Source organism: Centroberyx affinis, unplaced genomic scaffold (assembly GCF_046629955.1).
Source record: "Centroberyx affinis isolate AG114_WGS23_722 - 3 ecotype Tasmania unplaced genomic scaffold, CSIRO-AGI_Caff_v1 ptg006801l_1, whole genome shotgun sequence".
Lineage (NCBI taxonomy): Eukaryota > Metazoa > Chordata > Actinopteri > Beryciformes > Berycidae > Centroberyx > Centroberyx affinis.
The window spans coordinates 27550-46690 of NW_027283450.1; the positions used below are offsets into that span (position 1 = coordinate 27550).

At 40.7% G+C, this 19141-nt stretch overlaps 1 protein-coding gene across 1 annotated transcript in view; it reads left to right on the forward strand.

The window, feature by feature from the left end:
• LOC139639091 (multidrug resistance-associated protein 1-like) overlaps window positions 1-14760 on the forward strand; it is a gene marked incomplete at its 5' end in the record, with an annotated part of 37135 nt that extends 22375 nt beyond the window's left edge. The window contains 16 exon segments of the mRNA XM_071513165.1: window positions 1052-1228; window positions 1775-1942; window positions 3164-3353; window positions 3917-3989; window positions 4324-4441; window positions 5093-5300; window positions 7867-8177; window positions 9089-9288; window positions 10164-10290; window positions 11548-11649; window positions 12414-12560; window positions 13498-13535; window positions 13537-13654; window positions 13896-14062; window positions 14282-14476; window positions 14652-14760. Of these exon segments, the coding sequence (XP_071369266.1) occupies window positions 1052-1228; window positions 1775-1942; window positions 3164-3353; window positions 3917-3989; window positions 4324-4441; window positions 5093-5300; window positions 7867-8177; window positions 9089-9288; window positions 10164-10290; window positions 11548-11649; window positions 12414-12560; window positions 13498-13535; window positions 13537-13654; window positions 13896-14062; window positions 14282-14476; window positions 14652-14760 (2448 nt within the window).
• Window positions 14761-19141: the final 4381 nt, after the last annotated feature.

Genomic DNA, 19141 nt, shown 5'->3' on the forward strand with positions numbered 1-19141 from the left:
CCTTTCTGGACTGTGCAGTCTCCTTAACAGAAGGGGGTGAAATTGACATTGAGTTGTACAGAAAACCCACTCACACAGTACCTCCTTTTTGATTCACACCATCCACTGGAACACAAACTCGGAGTAATCTGGACCCCACACTACTGGTCGGAGACCAGTCTACAAGTACAGAGACCAAAGAGTCCAAAGACCGGAAAGAAAATCACATCAAACAGGCTTTGAAAACCTGTGGTTTCCCTGACTGGACTTTCGTCAGAATGGCAACAAGATCCAAGAAGAACACCAGACCTACAAGGAAAATGGACCACAACACAAGACGTGAAAAATTTGAGTTCTGAGATTAATCTCAGAATTTGTTGTCAGAATTCCGACTTTAAACTCAGAATTTGAACTTTTTCACATTAAAAGATCTCAAATTTGGTCTTCTCTTTGCTCCCCCTGCCGTGTTTCTTGGAACACAGGTGCGTAGTTATGGAAAAAAAATTCAACAACTTGATGGTCCCGCCTATAACATGGCCATCAGCCAATCATAACTCAGGATTTTGGGGTGGCACCTGGGGTGGCCAATCAGATTTCAGGGCCACCCCCCTAGACCCGCCACTGGAGCAGCCCAAGGTGTATGGCCATTTCTCTGCCTACAGCAAGTGACAAATTGAAAACTAAGAGCAAGTAAAGTTTCTCCGAAACAGCAATGAGCGAGCACTCTGTCCAGAGAAAGCTGGACTAACCAATATTAGATTCTTTGGTGTAAAACGTTCACAGATTGGTAAATTGGTAAACATGAGCGTGCTGTGTGCAGTTTACTGACATCACCTTACAGGATTTCTTGGTATTGAATTTCACATTTTTCAAACAGTTACCTCTTGTTGCCTTTTGGAGCCGCCAACATGTGACACAGCTTTAATGAAAGTGCAAATAATTAAACTTATTCCCCACATTGTGCCTAGCCAAGAACAATAACAAAATATGAGCACAAATATATCGCTTTGAGATTTGATCCACTAAAATCCAAAGTCTGTCATTGTGTGTGTTGGTCTGTTTTCCCCTGTAGGGTTCGGTGGCCTACGTTCCCCAGCAGGCCTGGATCCAGAATGCCACCCTGAAAGACAACATTGTGTTTGGTCAGGAGAGGAAGGAGAGCTGGTATCACCGTGTGGTGGAGGCCTGTGCCCTGCTGCCTGACCTGGAGATCCTGCCTGCTGGAGACACTACAGAGATTGGGGAGAAGGTATCAACACAGGTCCTTCTTAGCCCTTGTAGTCTGTAAAACCTTAGGAAGATGGTTACACACCCAAAAGCCCAATGTGACTTTATTAGTTATCACACAATTGGATAAAATTTCCTCACTAGTGAACAAGTGTTTTTGTACTTGCTTATGGTGCAATTTTTTGTGTAAAAGAAATTTTGTGATAAATAGCGATGGGAATCCATTTGTTGAATGGTGTAGGCTTGGCATGATCGGCCTGAAAAATGGTTCAGTTTCATTGTGCAACAGTTGAAAAGTAGCTTTGGACGTTCTGAAATGTTGTCTATCAAAACCTCCAAAGATGTCATATGTGTTGTCTCTGACAGGTAAGTCTCTGTCATTGTTGTATAGCCATTAGTTGGTACATTAGTTGGTACATTAGTGTTGTATCTTGTAATTGAGTAGTTGTATCTCGTCTTTGTCTCTCTCTTTGACTGTCCCTGTCAGTCTTTACTGTGCATTGTCCAAGGAAGATACCTATGCCATAGAAACAGTGTTGAAGCCGTTGAGGTTGCTGTGTTTGTGCAGGGTTTAAACCTGTCTGGAGGTCAGAAGCAAAGGGTGAGCCTGGCCAGGGCGGTCTATAGGAAGGCTGATATCTACCTGTTGGATGACCCACTCTCTGCAGTTGATGCTCATGTGGGACAGCATATCTTTGACAGGGTCATCGGGCCCAAAGGAGTCCTCAAAGACAAGGTGGGAACACACAAGGATCTGGGGTAATGCATACTTCATTGTGTGTGTGTGTGTGTGTTCTTGGACTTCAATCCTTATGAGAACCAGTTTTACTTTTAGACCGATCCTCACTTATTCAAAGAGTTAATTTAAGATTAGGACTTGGGTTTAGGTTACAATTAGGATTAGATTTACGTCATGGTAAGGGTTAAGGTTGAAATTAGTTTAAGATTAGAATTTGGGTTTAGGATTAATGTTACAATTATGATTATGTTTTGTTTAGATTTGGGATCAGGGTTAAGATAGAAATAGGCAGGGGTTTAAGACTACCAAAGACTACCCTCCTTAATTAGAAATACTGTTACTTTTCTGTTACTTAACTGTTACTTAATTTTGCTCAAGTATAAGTAAAATTCCTGGTCTACTTGAGTACTTCCATTCATTACAAATAGGACAAGAGAAAAGAGAGATTGAGCTAACGTGTTTTCTTTTCCTCTAATAATTGTTTTTTTTTTTTTTTTTTACAAAATAAAGTGTAAAACAAAGTAAAGCATGAATCAACACAACTCATTCAACACAATTACAACTGACCTGTTTCTGATGCAATGCTTATATGGAGAGCCTACAACATACAGGGTAATCTGTGTCGTTGACATAGAGACAAAAATAGAAGTGGTCCTAATACGTTACCTTGTGGGACCCCGCAGCACAATTGCTTGGCCTCAGACTAGTAACCATTCATCTCTACTTTCTGATTGCTCTCAACTAAGTAAGAGGTTAGCCATTTCAGAGCTATGTTGCTAATTCAGTTTAGTAAGGAGCAGCCCATGGTTCCCAGACTTTCCCTACCACTACCCTAAAAGAATTTAATTAGTCTGGGTGGCAATGGAGAATTTAAGTGTCCCATGATTGTTTAGATGCTGTTTCAGTGTTTTTTCCACCCTCACAAGAATAAAATTCCAGGGAAACACTGAATACTTATAGTTTTTAAAATTTTTGGCATGAAAATTGAAATAATGTAAGATATTGAATATCAGCACAAAATATTGACTATCACCAACTTCAATACGAAAAAACTGGTATCAGTATTGGATGTCAAAACCCCTATTGTTTGAACCCTAGTAGGCATGTAGTGGCCAAGGATAGGGTTCCAGTTATGGGTTAATGAATGTAGTCAATGGAAGGTCATCATAAGTATAGTAAGACAAACGTACGTGTGTGTGTTTGTGTGTGTTTGTCCAGACTCGTGTGCTGGTGACCCATGGGCTGAGCTACCTGCCCCAGGCTGACCTGATCCTGGTGATGGTGGAGGGAGAGATCACAGAGATGGGCTCCTACCTGGAGCTGATGGGAAGAAAAGGAGCATTTGCTGACTTCATCCACATTTTTGCCGGTACCGAGCGTAAAGAGACCTCCTCTCACAAGGACAAGAGTAAGACCTCTTCTCTGGCATGTTTGGATAAAAGTACATCTTTGACTACATATGTTTGACTAAAAAAGATTTCATCTTTTATACTGTAAGACCTTTTTTTTTTTTTTTTTTTTTACACATTTTCATTTATACAAGTCTGACTGTTAGAATTGTAGTATTGTTGTTGTTGTTTATCACCCCCATCTGCTTATTTGTATTTACACTATATACTTTTTTTCTTTGCTGTATACTATTAATATTTACTGCTGCAACTGCCCAATTTCCCCACAGGGATCAAGTTTCATCTAATGTAATGTAATCAAATCTAAATCTAATCCTCTGGTCTAGGACTGTCCACTCAGTATTTATGAACAGGAACAAGTCAATCCTAAAGCCAGAAACTACAGAACCAGTCCTTAAAACATGTGGTTTCATCAATAAATCTGTAGCTGATGTTTTACAATATCTATGAAATACTATTTTCAATGTGGAAAATGATAACTCGGATGACACAAAAGTATCGCAATGCTGTCCAACAGTATATGCATCGCAGCCTCAACAGTTTTCTTCCCGTTCCTTTGTAGGCACAAGGAAGTCTGTGTCTCGTCTCAGTATGACTGACTTCTCCATTGACCTCTCTCAGGAGCAACTCATCAGGTATGAAAATAAACAACACTGTATACAACAGATAGACTGAACTAGACTGAACCAAAAGTTTAAAATTGAAAGACTGAACACAAAATAGATACCAGAGAACATCAATGGACTATCAAAAAGTAAGTTTAAAGCCTGTTATTTGGAATCAGTCTGGACCATAACAGTCAAATGTGAGGTGTGGGTTTTGGGTTTCAGTGTTCCTTTGTAGCAACCAGGCACCTTATTTTTTCTGGCTTGACACCCATGTTTTTCCCCTGATGGCCAATTTGAACACATAAATGACTGTGTATTTGTCCATTTGTCCTACACAAATGTGTGTCTATGTATATTCCAGTTGTGACATGGGCAGTGCCAGTGTCCAGACCATGGAGGCCATCTCAGACAGCGACCAGGAGTCGGATGCTGAGGATGTCGGAAAACTGACCGAGGCCGACAAGGCTCACACGGGGAGGGTGGGTCCTGCAGTGCGGCACACTTCCACTCATACGCTGTTATTAGGGAACATGAACAGTTACCAGCATCAAGGAAACAACAATCTTTTGGCATGGGAAATTGACAAAGTTTTCTTCCCTCCATTTCTAGCAATACAATTTCATGATATCACAGGATTACATTTCCACTGATCTTTGAATCTTAAGCTTAAAGAGACTGTATCGTAAATTTAAAGTTATTTATTTTGCTACTCTCTGTTTCCCCCTTGATATAACAAATGCAGAAAATGTTTGCATAGACAAGGACAGCAAAATACTCTTTCTGAATATGAAATACCATGTATGGCCAGTTTGACTTACCGTACTGCGTGGTATATGAGCACACACTGTATTTGCCTTATGCAGGGCTCTTTGGGCTCTTCGCCAACTAATCAGTGTGAACCATAATTCCCCTAAGCACTGTGCATTCTGTGCTGATAAATGAACGTCTATGGTCAGGTATGATGCAACAGTGCCACCCTCAGGCCTGCCAGGGAACCACACTCAAATACAAGAGTTCATCCTTTTATTATTTTTCCCGTTGAGTAGCAGCGATATCATCTGTCACATCTAGAAATGGATGTGGAAAAAGTATGTGTGAAAGTATGTTTATATAGCACCTCTCCTTCTCAGGTGAAGTTGGAGATGTACAAGGAGTATTTCAAGACCATAGGCCTGGTCCTCATCATCCCCATAGTCCTCCTCTATGCCTTCCAGCAGTCCGCGTGCCTGGGCTACAACTACTGGCTGAGCCTCTGGGCTGATGAGCCAGTGGTTAATGGCACCCAGATGGACACTGACCTGAAACTGGGAGTGTTTGGAGCACTGGGATTCGCTCAAGGTGGGTTGAGGGTGGCTCAAAATCCACACTTAATACAATTTAGTGGGTACATGAAAATGATAAAACACATTTGTCTCAGTCCTTAATGCAACATCATCTATGATGCGTTCCGCAATTGCTTAAAGCCCCTATGTGTAGAATATTTACATCAATATATCAAATTAATTTTGATAGCACAGTATGATGGCTGTAGAAAAATGACACTATCACAGTGAAAGTTGTTTTATTCTATGTCTCTCCGGGTATTCATCAGGCGCCTGATGAATACACCTCGCACTGTGGGAAAAATAACTTGTCGCCTTACACAAGTTTATTCCAGTTCCATTGTTCAGTTTGCATTATGACAATACGCAAAACCTCATTTGGACAATCAGTCTTCTCTGTTAAAGGAGCAAAACTATGGAACTGTAAATGTATCTTACAATTCTAATGCTACTGTGATGTCCATGTCAAATAAACTTAACTTAACTTAACTTAACTTAACTTAACTTAACTAATTTCACAACACCTCTTCTATATACATATTTGTCTTCTCTCTGCAGTCTGCAGAGGGGGGAAACCAGTGACGAGTCTCATTGCAACAGCTGACGTAAAATACTACCACTAAGGGGGGAGAGGTTACACGGACATTCTGGGTGTCAACATGCAACTGGTGAAGGTAGCAACACTAGTACTAGTGGAAAGCGCTGTAGTCAGAAGGTGCAGTCTATAGGTTCCCTGGATTAAATGATGCCAAAACCCAAGATGTGAGATACTTATCTATTAAAGAAAAACTTATCACAACACAAAAAAGACAAAGCTATAACAGTGAAGATTTAAGCAACCTCTTTCGCCTGAGTAGATTTAAATATACTCTTCAACATTTGTTTGTGAATTTCTTCTTAAGGTTCATTTCTTTTTCTTTTTTTTTCATTTTTAGGCATTTCTGTGTCAAAAATAAAAAAGCTAACAGGAAACAATTTGGAATGAAAGAATGAAAGATCTTTTAGGTATATCTGCCCAAATAGGCTAAGCATAGGCTAAATATACATTCAAATGGACTGGGCGCTATCGTACATAAATATTTTTTGTACAGCAGTTGAAAATATATTCCATGTAACGCTTTAAGTATTGTTCAATTACAAAAGAAGAAAATATTTTTGGTACTATCTAATAACTCAAAGTGAGGCAGTTCGGGTTGAATACAGCTACAGTTCATTTTCTTCTATTCCCTATAAGCTACCGTCTATACTGCATGTGCAACTGTTATACATCCCTCCATTGTCTCCAATTAAAGAAGTCAGGTATACAATGCATATCATTAAATGACCTGCAGACAATTATTTTCAACTGTACCCAACACTTGCTCACCCTAATGAGGTTGCTGAACTCCTCCAAATGACAGCTCCGTTCAATATCTGTACAAAGTTTTGGCTTTGGCATAAAATAAACTATAATGGATTCTGAACAGATTACATCCCCTTCAGAAACTTTGAGTACCGCACTGTGCACTGCTATCTACACCATGGGTCTGGCAACCCATTGCAGGTGAAGCTAAATGCAGTGTATTGGGCTAGCATTCCGCTACCTTTGCTAGTCATCTCATTGTACCCATAATGTCCATGTAACCTCTCCCCACTAAGGGAACCAAAGGCATCAAGTTTCAAATTCTATTGGTAGTAACTAGTTTTCTGGGATTTCATTGGTGTTGAACTACAAAATGTTCTGGGTTACTAAACTCAAAACGAGCTTTCGGACACACAAATTCTGTCACACCAGTAAAAGGCAATAATTACTTCAACGTATAGCCTGAAACTCGTAATGTCTTGGGGAGAATAGATAGTTTTTCTGAGGGTGTCACAGTGTCTCAGTGGTTAGCACTGTGGCCTTACAGCAAGAAGAATATCGGTTCAATGCCTGGTCTTTTGTGTGTGAAGTTTGCGTGTTCTCCCCATGTTTTCTTGCCTGATATCAGACAGAATTGTCAACTCGTTACACTCCATTTCCATCTTCAGTCTGGCATTGCCTCCACTCTAACTGATTTCCGTGGGGGAGGGGGATTCGATTTTCCTTAACCAATCACTAGAGACAGATGTATCCGCCTGATTTCAAAGTAATTGGTACTTTCAGTCGATTTGGAACAGCCTCGATAGCAGCGTCTATCTTGTCTATAGCGGTCGCCATTTTTGTTATTACTCCTCCTTGGTTCCGGCGCACAGCTTGACAACGGCGTTAGTCCCCCCCCGGCGCTCATTGGACCGATCATTTTTCAACCGAGAAACCACTGATTCATGTCACGATGCCAGACCAGAATCAGTCAACTCAGTGGAGTGGGCGGATTCAAAGGTCTGGACCCAGGCAACATGTGCTCCTGAGTTTCCTCCTGCCAATCAGTTGGATTGGGTACTTTAGATCCCCTCCACCCTGAAAAGAACTGAGCAGATATAGAAAATGAATGAGTTTTCTAGATTTTGATAAAAAGGACTTTGTGTGAGAATGATGTTGCGGTCTAAATGTTTGTTGTCTTTTCATCACCTCAGAGCTCCCTCAGGTTGTAAAACACTCTCTTCCATGTTGCGGCCTTCAGGTATTGCCATGTTTGTTACAACGCTGGCCATCTCTCTGGGTGGGATTATGGCCTCGCGCCACCTCCACGTGGATCTGCTTAACAACGTCCTGCACTCGCCCATGTCTTTCTTCGAGTGCACGCCCAGCGGAAACCTCCTAAACCGCTTCTCCAAGGAGATCGATGCCATCGACTGCATGATCCCAGACGGGATGAAGATGATGCTGGGCTACCTGTTCAAGCTGCTGGAGGTCTGCATCATTGTCCTCATGGCCACGCCCTTCGCAGGGATGGTGCTCCTCCCCCTCACCTGTCTATACGCCTTCATACAGGTGCAGTCTGTTTACTGTTTCTCCTGCACATTGTCTGAACAGCTCTTTCCCAGATACCTGGGAATTCAGTGAAGATGTTGTCACAATAATTCTTGTTTAATGTGAAAATGAGACTATTCGCTATTTTAAAAGCGTGACACTTACAGTTACAAAGTGATTGCTGGCATTAAAGTAAAACTATGGAATATTGAGATTAGTAGCCAACTAAAGACATTTGCTTACAAAATACTAGATGAAATAATCAGTAACACTTTACAATAAGGATCACTAAGTTAAGGGTTACTTCATGCTTAATAAGCATTAACTAACCCTTAATTAACAGTTAACTAATGTGTCTGGTAATCATTTACTAATGGTGTTCATGTTAACTAAGGTATTAATTTATACATTATTTAATAGTCATCTTTATAAACTATTAAATAATGTATAAATTAATACCTTAGTTAACATGAACACCATTAGTAAATTACACATTAGTTAACTGTTAATTAAGGGTTAGTTAATGCTTATTAAGCATTAACTAACCCTTAGTAAGCATTAACTAACCCTTAACTTAGTGACCCTTATTGTAAAGTGTTACCCAATAATTCTTGTTTAATGTGAAAATGAGACTATTCGCTATTTTAAAAACGTGACACAGTTACGTGATTGCTGGCATTAAAGTAAAACTCTATGGAATATTGAGATTAGTAGCCAACTAAAGACATTTGCTTACAAAATACTAGATGAAATAATCTTGGCTTTTTAATTGAGAAATGAACATCAGATAGCAATTATTCATTGGTTAAGAGTTTTTTGTGTCTCCACATCTGGGCCTTCCAAATGAAGAGCTTTGCAACATGAGATATCCACCGTTTGAAAAAAAGCCACCTACATATTAAGGTAGAGCTCTTCATTTCTTGTCTCTGTAGAGTTTCTATGTAGCTTCATCTTGTCAGCTCCGTCGCCTGGAGGCGGTGAGCCGCTCTCCCGTCTACAGCCACCTGAACGAGACGGTGCAGGGAGCCAGCGTCATCCGAGCCTTCAGCGAGCAGCAGCGCTTCATACTACAGGCCAACGGACGCATTGACCTCAACCAGACGGCCTACTTCCCACGCTTCGTCGCCACCAGGTACACACACAACACACACACATTTTACTGGAGTTGTGAGGACCTCAGTTGACCTGAAGGGAATTCTGGCACAACTTCACCTACTGACAAGGTGCATGGAATGGGCAGGTAACACTGGAGAGGAATAGATTCCAGCAACACTTGCAGCTACTGGGAAGAAACGTTTATTAGTAAAACCAACGCGCTTCGGCTCGTGGCCTTCATCTGGGTTTATGGGACAGTCTGTCTGAAAGCCTATATAGAAACAGTACATAAGCACACTCAAATCAACCAGTAGAATAAGACACAGTGGAAATTACAGCCAATAGAATACTAACACATAGTTTCACTGAGCTATACAGGAACAGAGGACATGGCAAACCAGGAGCCCACCCACTGGTTGCCAACAGGATATACAAGTTTCCCTCTTCACTCCATAATGACACAGAAAAATACAAAATATGAAAGGTTACAGAATAAAATCAGAAATAATTAGATAAAAAATTGACCAAAAAAGATAAAACATAAACAACATTTTCGAAAATTTTGTTTAAAAATGATTTAACGGAGTAAATAAGTGAATAAAAAATCTATAAGAACTCTTTGATTGTAAAACCTCAGTTGACCTGCCAGGACCAGCAGTGACGGTCTAAAACTTGAACTGGTTCTCAAAAGGATAGAAGTACAAGAACACACACATGTACAAATTGATCTCAGATGTTAAAAAAAAAAACAGGTTACCACTATAATTTTCTAACTTGTTTTACTTTGATTTCGAGAACAACACTATTGGTCCTTTTTAGTAATAACCAGCTCCACAAACCTATTTGACTGAGTAGCTTATGCTCTAAGCTTTTTGAAGTATGTTTCTGCTAATGTTTCCTCGCTGTGCTCAGATGGCTGGCGGTGAATCTGGAGTTCCTGGGGAGCCTGCTGGTTCTGGCTGCAGCCATCCTGTCGGTGAGAGGCCGGGATTACCTCAGCCCAGGCATCGTGGGACTGGCAGTGTCCCACTCCCTCCAGGTCATAGACAACTCATCCATCACCCCATTCATATCTATAACTAGTATATGAAACTAATGAGAATCACAGGAATCATTGTCAAAATAATTCAAAACACATTTTTCATAGAAATATGTACCCTACCCATTTTCAATGCTGTTTTGTGTATCAAGTGAATCGTGAATCAAGTCCTGTGTGTGTGAATTTAAAATTTGCTCACTCACTTATAAAATGGATCAGTAACACTAAGGGTCACTAAGTTAAGGGTTAGTTAATGCTTACTAAGCATTAACTAACCCTTAATTAACAGTTAACTAATGTGTAATTTACTAATGGTGTTCATGTTACCTAAGGTATTAATTTATACATTATTTAATAGTTATAAAGATGACTATCAAATAATGTATAAATTAATACCTTAGTTAACATGAACACCATTAGTAAATGATTACCAGACACATTAGTTAACTGTTAATTAAGGGTTAGTTAATGCTTATTAAGCATTAACTAACCCTTAACTTAGTGACCCTTATTGTAAAGTGTTACCAATGGATCAAGTTTGTAATTCATCAAGATGTGTAGCAGAATTCAACATCACAAAGGAGCATTTTGAAGCATGCCCACACACACACACACACACACACACACACACACACACACACACACACACACACACACACACACACTGTTGAAGTTAGAATGTTTAACATTTTGATCTTACTCCTCAACTGACATTAGCCTAGTTAACCATCCAGGAAGTTTAGACCTACCACTTTATGTAGAGCAGCGTAACAGGCAGCCAATCAGAAACCTGTTTGATTTGATTGGCTCATGGTTCACAGAGAGAGTTTATGGTGGTCATCTGGGACAAAGTTTCAAAAGTCTTTATTCAAACCCTAATCATAAAAAGTCACACTCAATTGTGAATTATTTCCTCAACAAATTACAAAATGTCGAGGTGGCGATGAAGGTAGATGATTTAGGGGTGGAAGTGGACCTACATCATGGCAAGCATGTGTGAAATGTGTGCATACTGTATCATGATGCTGGTGTTACTGTGGATTCTACTTGACAATTTGAGTTCTTGAGTTCTTTACCGCAAAGTCTTATCAGCCACTTGCTTTGTCCACAGAAAACTCACCAGTGCTGCCATTTGGAGCAGCCGACTTGCAAAGTTGCCTAGTGCAGATTTAAATAAGATCTGTTTTGCATGCTGCAAAATCAGCAGTCTTTAACATACATGCAGCTGTGAACTTAATGTTGCATGTTTATGTGCAGGTGACAGGTATATTGAGCTGGATCGTCCGTGCCTGGACTGACGTGGAGAACAACATAGTGTCGGTGGAGAGAGTCAAAGAGTATGCCAACACACCCAAGGAGGTCAGTTGCTGTCAACAGGGGATTTACACGCATACAGTATTCTCATACCACAGTTAAGGTCACAAGACCAATACAGGCACGTCCCAGCAATCAGACTCAGATTCATAACGAGTGAGGGAACAGCTTCACATATAAACGATAGGATGTTTACATTAATAAATTAGCCCACTGTGCTGTATCATTGGCACCAGTACCAACATAAAGTTGAATAAAAATGGCTGCAAAGTGTGGATGAATTTTGGAGACAATGAAAATATATATAATTTAAATGGTCCATTTATTTAAATAAATTGGTGCCCCCAAAGTTACATGTTTAATGTTTTAGACATTTATATTTTTAATTATTTGTTACGTAACACGTTCATTTACTTATGTTAACATAAGTAATTCATATTTTAACCATGTAAATATTTAGTTGTTATCACTTTTCATTCTGACTTGAAATAATCTACATTCTGCACTGATACACCCTGTTTTTTCAATCTTGCCTTATTTATTTACTGTTCCTGATTTTATTTTTTTGGTATAAGTGTATCCACATTAAGTTAAGTTGAACTAACTGGAGCTATGGCAGCTATAAACAACCTGTGTGTTATTGTAATTGCACTATTTCATATTTTTTCCAACTAGAGTTCTATCTTATTTTTACTTAGCACAGAGATTGTTTGATATCATTATGTTATTGAACTGTTGACCTCAGTCATTGCCCTTGTCTGGGACAATCCAGACCTGCTGAGCTGGTTTTGTTTCAACTGGTTGTATAGGCACCATGGACTGTAGAAGGCAGTTTGCTGCCGGTGGCCTGGCCCACAACAGGAACCATAGAGATTGAAGACTACGGACTCCAGTACCGTAAGGGTCTGGACTGGGCCTTAAAAGGCATCTCCATCAGCATCGAGGAGAGAGAAAAGGTCAGGAGCACTGCACCTATCAAAAGGATACCTTGACATTTTGAATTTTATTGTATGATTTTTCATTGTTACAAGTTTTTACATTTGTCCTTCTGTGACCCCAAAAATCAAAGTCAAGTCAAAAGATACAGCTGTCTGTACCCTTTGCTCTGAATGAGGAATGCTGCGGATGAAGAATAAAGCCGGCATGCTGTTTTGATCAACTGACATGCCATTACACATTTTTTTTTTTCCTTTTTATTGTGACACTGATATTCAAAATTTCAGTGTTCGTCTTTATCGATTCAATTTGAATTTGTATTTCACTGGGTTTAGTTTCACAAACTAGCAAATATAAATGCAAACAAAAAGAAAAAGAAAAGATGGAATAAAAATTGCAACAACCAAAAAATGAAAATTTATACATTGCTACATTGTTCAGTCATTGCATTTATTCCATCTTTCTCATCTCATAGCCTTTTGACATTGTCGGTGGTCATCAGTTGCAACTGCCTAAGGGGACCAAATAATGTTCATTTACTTTTAAGAACCAACCCTTTACTTAGCACTGTAAACATCAGTTGCAACTTCATAAGAGGGGCACACATAATGCTTATTTATGTTACAAATATTTGTTAATCATTTATTAATCCTTAACAAAGCTGTTAAGGATTAGTTCAGGATTAGTAAAAGTGTTTAACCTGGATAATAATAAACTATGTTAACTAAGGCAATCAGAAGTACGATACAATATATAAATGACTAATTGATTTATTAATATGCCATTAATTAATGATTAAATAATGTACACTATATGTACTATTAATTAGTAAACAATGTAGGAAATCATCAATTAGTTGTTACTTTAAGTTGGTTTAAGTCAGTTTCGATGAATATTAAGTAATGATTAACTCACCATTTTTGTAAAGTGTTTCCCTTCTTGATTGCTAACTGGCAGGTGGGCATAGTTGGAAGGACAGGCGCTGGAAGTCTTCCCTGGCTTTGGAATTTTCCGGATCCTGGAGGCAGTGAAGGGGAACATCTATATTGATGGGATCAACATTGCTCTTATTGGCCTGCATGAACTCCGCTCCAGAATCACCATTATACCACAGGTCAGTACACACCTCAAACACTAGAAAGGATGCAATAGAATACGTAGATAAACATACATATAACCCAAAGGTTGAAATTAAATTTAACCCTGGTAAAGTCTGGGTATGGCTACCAGTCGCTTTGGCAGGTAGTCAGCCCATTTCTGTGCTAAAGAAACACATTGTCATGGCTGATGAACAGTTGTGATGTATACAGACACATTATACACTCGAGTAAGCTGCGACTTCTCCCTTCCCCTAGGACCCAGTGCTGTTTTCAGGCTCTCTGAGGATGAACTTGGATCCCTTTGACGGCTACTCTGATGAGGAGGTATGGAGAGCTCTGGAACTGGCCCATCTCAAGAGCTTTGTGTCCGGCCTGCCAGACAAGCTCAACCACGAGTGTTGTGAAGGAGGAGAGAACCTCAGGTACATCAGCCTCCAGCCCACCTATACAAACTATACCTGACCATACATGCAGCTGCACAAACTATAGAGGGCTTTCAGGTAATGTAACACACCTCCTAGGTCTAGAGAAGTCTACATAGTTCATTATTCTAGTACATCGCGCAAGCTTCCATTAAGGTATAACCATGCACCAGTAGGTCCCAGCTCCACAGTGTACAGTGTCTCTGTCTATCTGTCCAGTCTGGGTCAGCGCCAGCTGCTGTGCCTGGCCAGAGCTCTGCTGAGGAAGACCAAGATCCTGGTTCTGGATGAAGCCACGGCGGCTGTGGACATGGAGACAGACAACCTCATCCAGTCCACCATCCGCACTCAGTTTGAGGACTGCACTGTCCTGACCATAGCTCATCGCCTCAACACCATCATGGACTATACCAGGTAGGACCCACAGCAGTATGTAGTAGTAGTAGTGGTAGTAATAGTAGCAGCAGTGGTAGTAGTAGCTATGCAAACAGCGTATACACCATATTGCTAGTACATGCACAAACATATTGAATACATATTGAAAGTGCTGTTTATGTTTAGCCTTGTATTCTTCATCTTGTCTGTTAAGGGTGATCGTGATGGACAGAGGTTACATTACAGAGGTGGACTCCCCCTCCAACCTCATTTCCCAGCGAGGTCAGTTCTATCAAATGTGTCGGGAGGCCGGGCTGGCCTGAACCACCCCACCCCCCCTACACTCCCCCCATCCCCTAGCCACCCCCAGGCAGGAGACTGGGCAAAACTGACTGATGCCACACCCCTGCTCCTCATCCACCAACTTTCACTTCCGCCAGACGGCTGAAAATGAAAGTATTATAAGAGGGTTAAATACTCCAGAAGAGATGATCTGGCCTCCTCTCATCATGGACAGACACCATGGGACTATGACTGTGTCTGGCATCATCATCATATACAAGCCAAAGACATATTTTCATCACCCCAATGGGAAGGGGGTGTCGTTTTTTTCGGTGTAGTTCAATGTGACATTGAAGAGGAGCCGGTGCTTGGAAACACTGTATGTGTTATGAATAAGTAAAGGACAGAACACACACACACACACACCATACTTAATGTACTGTAGCTCTCACCTTTTTCAGATGACATGATGACATCTTTGTGTTAAAAGTGCTTGAAGAAGTTGGGCTGAGTGCAATCTTAATTTTCATAATTGTCATCGGCTACATTTACATGTGCGCACTAAGGAGTTTGTGTGCCTATTTGGCAAGAGCCTGATGCTGGTTGTGCGATATTTAATCAAGGTACCTACATTGGTTGAGGTGTAAATCAAAATGAAGCGTTCATGCAAATTGGAAAGTAAGGCTGTTTCTCTGTGTGTTCACACTGCGAGCAACTTGGTTGATGAGTTGCTCTATTCCGACGGATTGTGGGTGGTGTGACAGGCTCTGATTGCATCTATGTAGTGGTTTTCTGTTGTCTTTCAAATAAAAGTTGAAAAGAACTGGGAAGCTTTGAATATCTGTAATCAATGCCTTGTCTATTTTGCACTTGCTAGACAAAACTATTATTCATGAAACTAAATCATACTGGTAAGGAAACAAGGATGCGCGGACATCTGATTGGCTGATGACAGCTGATGACTGCCTTAACTTTTCTCTTGCCTGCTCCTATCCAGACTCTTTGACCCAAAGAGTCTGCAGACCTCCCATCCAGCTGGAGTTTTCTTATGGCTGCATGCACTGCTTGGTCCAAATGATGGGCATCAATATATACATTCACCATGTTGTTGTACATCAGGTAATTTACAGCACTTAGTACTTAATGACGCTGTCTACCCTCATTTGAGTGACATATCTGGCAACCAAAAATATAAAGGTTGAGCACATTCCAATTGGAGCGCATTGTCCAGCTCCATCTCAGGTTGCTAGACTTCCACCTATAGGCTAACTTTTCTCGGCTGATAAGCTTATTGATCGTCCACACAGGTCATCTTTTTGTTGTTTCCACTTTCCCTCAACCTGCTTCGTCTACTTCTACTTCAGTTAGTGATTTCTTACACTTCCCAGAATGACTTTCGACATCCTGCCGAGAACTCGCCTGGTCTAGGTGCAGATGATGACAATGTTTCTAAATCTCCAAAGACTGTACTTTTGATTCTTTCTTGCATTCATAGCTGACGAAAGACAAGGTTGTGTACTTTTAGTGATGCATAATAGAGGTTTACTGATTTATCTGTTTGGCTGATTACCGTATTTCCTCTAATAGTGGCCGATAGTCAATTAAAAGCTGGGTCACCGATAATGGCCGGGGCCGTGGTCGACACGAACAAATAAAGGCCGGCCCCAAATACAGGCCGGGGAAAAAAACAACGGAAAAAACAACGGTGGATACCGGTAAACTACTGGTGCCTGTCATATAATGTAACTGTAGTTTGTAGTAACGTATAAGTGCCACAAGATGGCAGTATGCCACAAGACGGCTCGGCCGGCGGAAGTCTCTGGAGCGTGCCGTCGTCGATTACCGTAATTATCGGTAATGCGTTGCAGTAACAAAAAACAGCTACCTAACGAAACCCAACAGAAGCAGATCAGAAAACAAGGAGGCTCCGTACTAAAATATGAGCAAATATACTTATCAAACAGAGGGAATTAGAAATAAAGGCCTGTCTCTAATATAAGCCTGCTTCCAATAAAGGCCTGGTACTCTCTGCAGTTGAGGTAAATAAAGGCCCGGGCCAATATTAGAGGAAATACGGTAATTAGAGCCAATTAGAGCTTTTACAATCAGTGGATGTGAGAGACAATTACAGCCAAGTATCCTCTTTAGTGTCAAAAATAAATAGCATTTCCTGTATCAGCTCTGCATGGAGGTTCAGAGATGGGAGATGTCAAGGCCACCTTACAAGAACTCCTTCAATCCTTTATTCGATGTTGTGATCACAAGACATTTCTGCCATGCCACGCTAAAACACTTGAACACTGTTAAAGAAAACAGCTATTACGGTATAGACACACTGCAAGCGGTTTCGCCACGCAGCCACACCACCTCCATTCATTTTCAATGAGAAACGGCAAACTGCTTGCGTAGAGCATGATGGAATAGCTGGCGGCGCGGGGCAAGCGAGTGGTAAAAGTTGAAATCAGTGAACTTTAACCCGGAGGTGGCAGAGATGAAGACAGCAGGAGAGAAAGAGAGACAGCCTGCTTATTGAGGTGCATATAGAACAAAAAGAATTGAATTCAGATAACACACAGATTTACTAGATCCTTGTATATTGTGTGTGTGTGTGTGTGTGTGTGTCCCTTTGTATCAAGCAGCAAAAAAAGTTGTAGCATGACATGTTTGAGTTAAACAAAGCACGTCCTGCGATGTGACTATTACGCATGCGCACATCAGGTAACTACCACTCCATTGTGTTTTCAAATCTGATTACACAAACCACCTCTTGGCCATTTTGGAAGATAATTTCATCAAACTTGAAGACTTTTCTGAAGAAAACTTTTTTGAAGTTTCTTGCTTTTTGAAAGGATTTTCCTCTACTCCTATTTCTAGTTCTATTCTTTTTTTTTTAATTTCTTTTCTTGCTCTCAAGACCTTTGGTTTTTATCTTTTTGTGAAGAAGATTTTCCTGAGGAAAATGGCAGGACAGGCTGCAAAGTAAGTACCAATTTGTTTTCACTAGTTGAATTGTATTTTGCTTGAAACAGGCAAATGTGGCTGCCAGTGCAGTAAGTGATATTTACTTGATAAGATTTCTTAAAATAAGTCAGGAGTGGTTTCACTGACTTTACAAGTTTTAAACTTGAAAAGGATTCTTTTCCTTTCTGAAAGGATTTCAATCAAACAACTGAAGACTTTTCTTCTGCTGGAGGAAACTTTCTTCTGGGGAAGATTCTGAAGTTGTTTTTGTCCTCCAAAATCTAAAGTTTTTGAAATTCTTTTTTCTTTTGCTCCCTTTTCCAAGACTGTTTTTGTTTTTTTCTTTCTTCATTTTGTGAAGAAGATTTTAGTGAGGAATATGGCAGGACAGGCTGCAGGGAGGAAGTCCTATCTTTTCTTATTTGTGCTTTCTGATTTCCTCTTGATGTTTCTATTCTATTGCATGTGAAAGTAGAAATTTGCTGAAATGCATTTCCTCTGTCAGAGAGACAAACTCCACAAACACACTGTATATAGAACTATGTTTATTCTTGCTGGTTTCACTGTACAGAAGGTGATTCTCACATGTGTCTAATGGACAATCCAGCCACACATTAAGGAAAAACAGTCTTCATTGTCACTGTTATTATTACTCTTATTACTTACTTACAGTATACAGTATATAAACACTGTCTACTTTCTCTCTCACAGTGAGAAGAATCGCCACATCATCCACTGCCTGCTGTGCGAGAAACCCCAGGACAGGCTGTCTACCCACCTGGCCAGGGTCTGCATGAAGAACAACACAGCTGTGGAGAGGCAGGCAGAGGGGACACGGCCCAGGACCACACATCAGTGAGGGTCCAAATGCAGCAGATGGGACTTTATGAAAAGTTCCCACATGAAGCTGCAATTTTGACGGGTTTTAAGCAGTACCTGACGACCTCTCTGCAAGTCCTAAACTGCCAACAGGAGGTAAGATCTAACCACATCTTACACTATAGCAGGGCAGAGTGTATTCTGCTCTCTGTGTTGCTCTTTGCAGCCTGTAGACTTATTAGCATCTCTATAGTGTGACAACAGGCGCATTGACACACGCACACACCCCCATACACCCCCATGTCTTTTTACCTGATTATTGTGGTTCATAACTGATAACTGATAGCCCTGTGGGTCTCTGCATCATCAGTTCACACTTCTTCTCTTCCTCTTTCATCACAGGTAGAAAACGTCTCCAGGATGCTGAGGTACATCCAGCCGAGCGGGAACGAGGTGACCATGGACTTTCTCCTGAAGAGCACAGAAACCCAAGACTTCCTGAACAGGCTGAAGGGAGCGCAGATGGGTCCATCCACCATCGTGAACTATGTAAAGAACATGACCCGGTTTGTCCGGTATCTCAAGACGCATCTGAATTTGGCTGCAGCGGACCCGGTCTTCCACAGGAAGTGTCAGGCGTAC